Below are 8,647 nucleotides of genomic sequence, written 5' to 3' on the forward strand. Positions count from 1 at the left end.
TATCTCTCCCAAGGTGTGGTATCTTAATTATGCATAGCTTATTTATTGATTTTGTTTTCCTTTCATCACTACTCATGCAATAAAAGATAAAACAAATTACAAACATACCATACTTTATCAACTTATATGTATTTTCTTTTTTTACCGTTTTCTTTTATGGGGGTATAAGTATAATCATTTTAAAACTGAAATTACATCCATAATATAAAAAAAAAATGGCAACGCAATGCTTTGTAAAGCTTGTACAAGATAATAGTATACGGACTGTGTATTAGATTGTATATAAAAAACGTATACATCCATGTTATATATATATATATATATATATCCTATAGTTTATGTGAGTAAAACTTGCGAGTCCGAAGATGTAGAATGCAAGCCAAAAAAGTGCCAAAGAAAGAAAAGGAACCCCATATGATGAAAGTGTTCCTGTAGCATTCCATGCCCATGCATTTTCCATTTTCATTCCCTCCCTTATGATAAACAATAGCAGCCAAGTATCCAAACAAAAGGGACCCCACAGGAATGTTGGCTACCACCACATTATGGTTCACTGAGAAATTCTTGGTTCCAAATAGTTCAGTGGTCGTCGACACAGCAATTGAAGTTATTGCACCATTACACACTCCAATTATGGCAGTGCTAACATACAAGGCAAGGTGAGTCTTGTTCAGCAGTAAGAAAAACGCCCCAGCAATTGGAGCCATTAATACCATCATATAACCTGGTTTTGATATTGCACACCTGTTGTCCCTGCATACCATCATAGACAAAAATGTCAATAAAAATCTAATAGCAGGTTCATCTTTATTTATGTATATCAACTAACACATTTATGTCTTTTATTTGAATTATGTTACAAAATAAATGCACTAGGTACTGGTTGGTGTTAGACAGGAATAACTAGGAAGATAGAAAATGAATTATTTACCTGTAAAAGTAATCTATTATAGATGGCATGAGACGTCCAAAGAATCCAAAAGAAGAAGACAAAGACACCAACGATGAAGTTCCAGAATAGCCTCGGGATTCGGCTATTTGCCCCAAGTTATTCAGAAACACCAAACCCAGTGTTGCACCAAACAAATACACGAAGAAGTATAACCAGAAATCAAGTCTTCTCAACATTAACTTGGTTTCTACTTCTTCTCTTACACCTACATCATGAACTTCTTCACTTTCTTCATCCTCTTTCACTTCATTTTCCGTTCTCTCGTCATGACCAGCTTCTGTAGTGAAATTATAGACTCTTTGTTTTTCTGTATTTTTGTGCCATGACCCTACTATCATCATGGAAAGTGGAACTAACATAGGCATGAGAAGGGACACTAGAATACCAATAAGGCTACCCAGTGAAGATATTTTGTTTGAGACAAACTCCAAACTGCTCATGACAGCATAAATTCCAGTGGCAATTGTTATGGCAAAGATGACATCAAATCCAACCCTACTGTGTTTAGGACTTGTGACTTCAATTTCTCTAATCACAGGAGTTGTTATCAGGCTAACTAGCAAAGGCAAGACTGAGTTCAGAAAGAGAAAGGCTATGGCTCTTTTTTTGTGTCCTGCAACATCAACAATGGTGGTATAAACCTTAGCACTTAACCCTTGGTAACTAGTTGTTATCCCCACAGCAACTTGGCGATCAGATGGAAAGTTCCTTATGGCGATGACATAGCAGACAGTATTAATCCAACAAATGCTGTTTCCTGCTAAAACAGTAAGAAAGAAGACATGCCAATAGGAGAGAGAGGAGATATGGTTTGTAATGAAGAGATATTGTACACCATAGCCAACCAGTCCAAGAGTTGAACCAATCATGAGTACAAGCCAAAGGGGTAAGTAAATAGAAGCCAGGCCAGATAAAAAACCAAATAGTTTGCCAGCATCAGAGGCAAAAGCAAGGTTATTGAGCTGAAACTGAGAGATGGAAAGAAGCTGTTTTAGCTGTGATGAGTAAGCAGGGAAATTGGTGTTTGTTCCTGTTATGGATTGGAGCCAAATGATGCCCACAAGACTCAGCCATTGAAAGGCAGTTGAAGGCATTGTGAAGAAGTTGGTGAGAAAATTTGAACTTCACACTTCTTAACTCACAGTAACTAATGTGTGTTGGTCTTATATATGCTGAAAACCAAAATCAAGAATATGCTTAGTCATCACCTAATTAATCTCTCCAATATATTTTTTTATCTGTCCAAAGTAATTATAAATTATAATACTTCCAATTTTATTTTCTATTACATAAGAAAAACACATATCTAATCACCTTATATTAATAAATGTAGTTAAATTAGTAAATTTTAATTAACGAAGTCCTAAACGAAAAAAATATCTTAAATACTCTGATTTTATGTTTTTTAATCAGATATACACAAATTATTGGACAAAAGCTAATGCAAGAGTACATTCTTGAAGCTTCTGGTAACAAAAATACTAAGGAATTAAATGGAATAATGTGGCTGTACAAGTAAAATGTGGTTTTGAATCAACCACGACCTATAAGCTTGAAAAGATTGTGCGGGAGGAATGGATCTATCTTACATTAATATGAATTTAAGAGCATTTATTAATTTAAGATATTCTCCAGAGATTTTTACACTAGAAAGAATTGGGATAACAAAAAATATTTAAGTATTTAATTTCCTACAATTTTGCAACACAAAAATATATAAATCGAAAAACTTCATAAAATAGTTATAAACTATTTTCATAAGTCCTGTAATATATTTCAAATTCTGAATGATTTGTCCTGGTGCAAAAGAGAAATTTTATCATATATATTAATTTATATAGTAAAAGTTATATAATTAACATTAATTTTTATGTTATTGTTTTTTTGTGAGCTCTAGGGATTACATGTTGTATACGGTAATGTGTATATATTACAACAGAAGAAAATGAAGAAAAATTATTTTTTTCCCTCTTCTATTTCGCCCTAACTTCATGATAAATAATAAATGCTGAGAGAAAAAACTACTATAATTTTTTTTGTAATTAAATTAAAAAAAATGAATCATTAATATATATTTAGTGATTTTGCCTTCTACCACGATATATTTCATATAATCCAATAATCATGTTATATACACTTTCCTTTTCTACTACACACTCTGTTTTTGTCTTTACATACAAAAATCACAGTATATTTATATTTATTTAACACATTATAAAGATAAAATAAGGAAAATCTAAAGAGCAAAATTTCCAGCCACCCAGATTTTCTAACTTATTTTCAACTTAAGAACATCAGGCATTTCTTCCTACACCTCCTACTATTTTTTCTTATACTTCCAAATTTTTTTAAATTCTTAAACTATTTTATATAACTTTTTTTAATTTAAAGTAACTCTTTTTTAAGGTTTTTCCTTCTGCAGTTTGAAGAACCTACATTCCCATCTTTTATGCTTTATTTCGTTAAAAAGATTTTAGATAATTTTAACGGATTTTAAAAATAGAATTTTTAAAGACTTCAACAGATTTTAAAATTCGTTGAAAGATTTTTTTTTCAATAGATTTTGAAATTTATTAAAAAAAAAATTTAACAAATTTTAAAATCTTTTGAAAGATTTTTTGAAGACTTTAATAAATTTAGAAATTTGTTGAAGGATTTTTCCTTCAACGAATTTCAAAATCTGTTAAAAGAAAAATCCTTTGGCAAATTTCTAAATTTATTGAAATTTTTTTCAGAAACTTCAACAAATTCAAAATTCGTTAAAAGTCTAAGGTTTTGTTCACTTGAATAGATTTGGGGAGAGTGCTTGAATGAATTTGAGATGATTTGAAAGTAAATTTTTTGTTGTTTATTTGAGTGAATTTGGAGATAAATGAGAGTGAATTTGGAAGTAAAGTTTGTAAGAATTAGTGTAAGATTTGATTGAGATTAAAAAAATTTACTTTTAAATCCACTCTTATTTACCTCCAAATTCACTCAAATAAACAACAAAAAATTTACTTTTAAATCCTCTCAAATTCATTCAAGCACTCTCCTCCAAATTCATTCAAGTGAACAAAGTGTAAATAAATTTCGAAATTCATCTAAATCTTTTGTTGATTTTGAAATTTATCAAAGCGTACGAATTTTGAAATTTATTGAAGTATCCAAATTAAAATATAGGTTTCATACACCTTTTATTTCATGAAAAGAAATATACTGAGGAGTAATTTTAAAATTTGAAGGTATGAAAGGAATTGGAGATACATGAAGAAACGGTCCAAAAACATATTATCTAATAAACCACACATTGTATATGAATTATTAGTTAAGAGTTTCGAAATTTACCGTTAGAAAACGTGCTTTTTCAGATCTGGGAGGCTTTTCTGGCTCACCAAATATGCCTTTACCAAGTTTTGATCAATAATGGGTAATCACTCTCAACTCTTACAATGACATGTTTTGTGTGGTATAACTATCACACAAACATTCTTATTTATACCATCTCCCACCCCTTAATGAAATAAAAAATATTATATCATATTTTATGTGATAAGTTAAATTTAATTAGATATGAGGATAATTAATAAAATTATATTTCATTGATTATCTTATCAAACAAATTTAATTTAATTAGATATATTATATTATAATCTCACCTCCTAAATGGATTTAAGTACAAATAAAGAACTTTCTTATTTAATCAATTTCAATTTAATAGAATAGAATGAGATAATTAATTAAATTGTATTTAATCAATTATCTTAATCTATAAAAAAAATTTATTTCATTAGACCGGTGGTAACTAATTAAACTATCCGACATCCTTTCCTTCTAAATAAATATAAAAAGAAATGTAATCTTACTATCTTATCTAATAAAATTCGATTTAATAAAATATTGTACAGACTAACAAATCATATTTTATTCAATTATTTTAACCGTCCAAAAAATTTAATTATTAAAAAAGGAATTAAATCATATTTTATGTAATTAAAATCAATATAATAATTAGAGGCAGTGATCCTTAATTAAATAATATTTAATCAATTATCTTATTTAACAGATTCAATTTGTTAGATATGGATAATTGATTTAATCATCGATTATTTCATCTAATCAAATTCAATTTAATTTAATCAGATCTAGTTATAATGATAATGAATTAAATTTAATAAATTATACTATATAATCAAATCTATTTTAATAATATATAATTATAATTGACTAAATTATACTTAACCAGTTCTCTTATAATTAAATCAAGTAATATATCTACTTTCTTACTTTATTAACAAAAAATAAATATATTATTAATTCTTAAATTTTTTATATAAAATTAAAATTTATATCAGTTTAATTTTAATATGGTTCTTAAACATAAAAAATAAAAATAAATAGATATATTTCTTATAATTTAACTGAATTAAATTTTTATCGATTTAATACATTTTAACTTAAATATCATAAAAATCTTTTAATATGAAAAAAAATGAATACCTTTAAATTAAAAAAGTTATATTTATTTATTTTTAAGTTTAAAAATAAAAATGTATTAAAATTTAAAATAAAAAATAATTTTAAATCTACCCTTAAATTTACAAATTATAAATCTTAAAAAAAGAAGTATGTGATATACAACGTTTAATAATCTACATAATCTACATGTACTTTATCATAAGGAGGTAAGAAGAGTCAGATTTTAGTCTCAGCCTAATATCAATGTTACCTCTTGTTTAACTCTGCAATTGCATAGTGGCATGTCACCTCTGAGCAAAAAAAGCATTACAGGCAAAGTAGCAAATCTTCATCAACTTAGACAGCTCCATGCACAACTCGTCCTCCACTCCCAGCACCACCGCAACCACTGGGTGGCGCTTCTCCTTACCGAATGCACGCGCCTCCTTGCACCCTCAAACTACACTTGGCACATTTTTCATGTAGCAACATATCCCAATGAACATGTCTTCACCTGCATGCTCAGATATTACTCCCAAATCTCTGCTACCGCACAAGTTACTTCTTTCTTTAAACATATGCGATACTACGACATCAAGCCTGATGCATCGTTTTATATGGTTTTGATAAAATCTGCAGGAAAGTCCAGCGCGCTACTTCACGCTCATTTACTGAAACTAGGACACAGTCGCGATCATCATGTCCGAAATGCAATTATGGTTACCTATGCTAAATATGGACATATTGAGGTTGCCAGGAAACTGTTCGATGAAATGCTCGATAGAACTGTTGCAGATTGGAACGTCATAATCTCTGGATACTGGAAGTGCGGGAATGGAGATGAAGCCAGTAGACTTTTTCGTACGATAGGCCAGTCAGAAAGGAATGTTATTACTTGGACCGCCATGGTTACTGGACATGCAAAGATGGGGAATTTAAAGGTTGCAAGGAGATATTTTGATAAGATGCCAGAAAGAAGTGTGGTATCATGGAATGCAATGCTATCAGGATATGCTCAGAGTGGAGCAGCACAAGAAACTGTAAGATTGTTCAATGTGATGCTTAGCTCTGGTATTGAACCAGATGAAACAACTTGGGTAATTGTTCTGTCGTCTTGCGCATCACTTGGTGATCCTTGCCTAGCTGAGTCAATTGTCAAAAAGTTAGGCAAAATGAAGTTTCGCTCAAATTATTTTGTCAAGACAGCTCTTCTTGATATGCATGCAAAGTGCGGTAACCTTGAGGTAGCTCAGAAGATTTTTGACCAATTGGGTCTTTGTAAGAATTCTGTCACGTGGAATGTCATGATTGGTGCTTATGCAAGAGTAGGTAATTTATCTATGGCAAGAGGCCTTTTTAATAAGATGCCAGAAAGGAATACTGTCTCTTGGAATTCGATGATTGCTGGTTATGCTCAAAATGGGGAGTCACTAAAGGCAATCGAGCTGTTCAAGGAAATGATATCGAGTAAAGATTCAAAACCAGATGAGGTGACTATGGTGATTGTTTTTTCTGCCTGTGGACACCTTGGAAGACTGGGCTTAGGCAATTGGGCTGTCAGTATCCTCAATGAAAACCATATCAAGCTTAGTATCTCTGGATACAATTCTTTGATTTCCATGTACTTAAGATGCGGAGATCTGGAGGATGCCAGAATAATATTTCAAAAAATGGAAAACAGAGATTTAGTTTCCTATAACACCTTGATTTCCGGGCTAGCAGCCCATGGGCATGGAACGGAAAGTATCAAGCTAATGTCAAAAATGAAAGAAGATGGTATTGAACCAGACCGCATAACATATATTGGGGTATTGACTGCGTGCAGTCATGCAGGATTATTGGATGAGGGTTGGGAAGTTTTTGAATCAATCAGAGTTCCTGATGTAGACCACTATGCATGTATGATTGATATGCTAGGTCGAGTAGGTAAATTAGAAGAGGCTATGAAGTTGATTCAAACAATGCCAATGCAGCCCCATGCTGGCATTTATGGTTCTCTTTTAAATGCTACCAGAATTCATAAACAAGTTGAACTCGGGGAACTTGCTGCAGATAAATTGTTCGAAGTTGAACCACATAATTCTGGAAATTACGTGTTGCTTTCCAACATATATGCTTTGGCTGGTAGGTGGAAAGATGTTGACAAAGTTAGGGATAAAATGAGAAAACAGGGAGTGAAGAAAACAACAGCCTGGAGCTGGGTGGAGCATAGCTAGTAAGTTCATCAGTGAAAACATACCACATGAATAGTCATGTATTTATAATCTGTAAGAAATCTCAAGGTTATAATCTGTAAGAAATCTCAAGGTTAAGTTGAGGAAGGCAGGATATATGTTGTAATTTGGTTTTTATACGTAGGCAAATTTGAACCAAAAATTATGTAATAGGCAAAAAAATTTAAATTATCAAAGTGGGCAAGTCGGGGGCCAGACGACTTCAAATGAAGAAGTCGTGACTCCCTACACGACTTCACCCTGACACAAAGGTCATAGGTGGAGTCGTACACTCCAAAAACAATTTTAGGGCGTTGTAATTGATTACAAGATCTGGTAATCGATTACTGCATGCTGAAGTCGTGTAGGAGGGCATGACTTCACCTTGTGTAAGCAAAAACTCTCTGATATTCGATTACACCATGGTTGTAATCAATTACCAGCAGGTTAAATGGGCAAAAACTCTCTGATATTCGATTACACCATGGTTGTAATCAATTACCAGCAGGTTAAATGGGCAAAACCTCTCTGGTAATGGATTACACCATGGTTGTAATCGATTACCAGAAGATTTTGGTGTTAAAACAAATAGTTTTTTTGGTTCTTCACCATCAATGTATGTTATGTTTATTGATTACATTGGCATAATTTTTTTAACATATGTGTATGTTATTGTTGTGTAGTTATTTTAATTATTGTAAACACATGGTTGTTGATGACATTTACATGTATTATTATGTTTACCATAAGTTATTCTTTGAATGTAAATACAAATGAAAACCATAAAATAAAGTCATAAAGGAAATGTCAATTATTTTATTAAATTTGAAATGCATTACCAAAGAAAAAGCTAAAAATAAAATTACAAGAAAATACAATGAAATTGAAATCTATTTATGAAGAAGATCCGTCATATGAACCAAAATGACGTTGTAGATACTTCATGTTGTGCTCTAGATGTTCAACTCGAGCATCAATGGTATCAAAGCGGTCACCATGTTTAGCTCCAGTTGTTCAAATCTAGCATGCATATTATCATTCATAA

The 8,647-nt window shown here is 31.3% G+C and overlaps 2 protein-coding genes across 2 annotated transcripts; one reads left to right on the forward strand and one right to left on the reverse strand.

Moving 5' to 3' along the window:
• Positions 1-229: 229 nt before the first annotated feature.
• On the reverse strand, positions 230-2,072 carry LOC108336647 (protein NUCLEAR FUSION DEFECTIVE 4). The gene is made up of 2 exons (XM_017573117.2): positions 932-2,072; positions 230-753 (listed from the first exon to the last, which is right to left on the reverse strand). The coding sequence occupies exons 1-2, from the start codon at positions 2,044-2,046 to the stop codon at positions 330-332; spliced, it is 1,539 nt and encodes a 512-aa protein (XP_017428606.1). The 5' UTR covers positions 2,047-2,072; the 3' UTR covers positions 230-329.
• A 3,550-nt stretch (positions 2,073-5,622) lies between these two features.
• On the forward strand, positions 5,623-7,707 carry LOC108337586 (pentatricopeptide repeat-containing protein At1g14470). The gene has a single exon (XM_017574142.2). It carries the CDS (start codon positions 5,692-5,694, stop codon positions 7,603-7,605), a length of 1,914 nt encoding a protein of 637 aa, XP_017429631.1. The 5' UTR covers positions 5,623-5,691; the 3' UTR covers positions 7,606-7,707.
• Positions 7,708-8,647: the final 940 nt, after the last annotated feature.

This window comes from Vigna angularis, chromosome 7 (genome assembly GCF_016808095.1).
Source record: "Vigna angularis cultivar LongXiaoDou No.4 chromosome 7, ASM1680809v1, whole genome shotgun sequence".
Classification (NCBI taxonomy): domain Eukaryota; kingdom Viridiplantae; phylum Streptophyta; class Magnoliopsida; order Fabales; family Fabaceae; genus Vigna; species Vigna angularis.

Bases quoted from the DNA above. Each gene is read 5' to 3' on its own strand.
- LOC108336647 (XM_017573117.2), bottom strand. From the start codon at position 2,046: ATGCCTTCAACTGCCTTTCAATGGCTGAGTCTTGTGGGCATCATTTGG. The intron at 754-931 runs GTAAATAATTCA...GATGGTATGCAG, and splicing joins ATAATAGATTACTTTTACAG to GGACAACAGGTGTGCAATAT.
- LOC108337586 (XM_017574142.2), top strand. From the start codon at position 5,692: ATGTCACCTCTGAGCAAAAAAAGCATTACAGGCAAAGTAGCAAATCTT.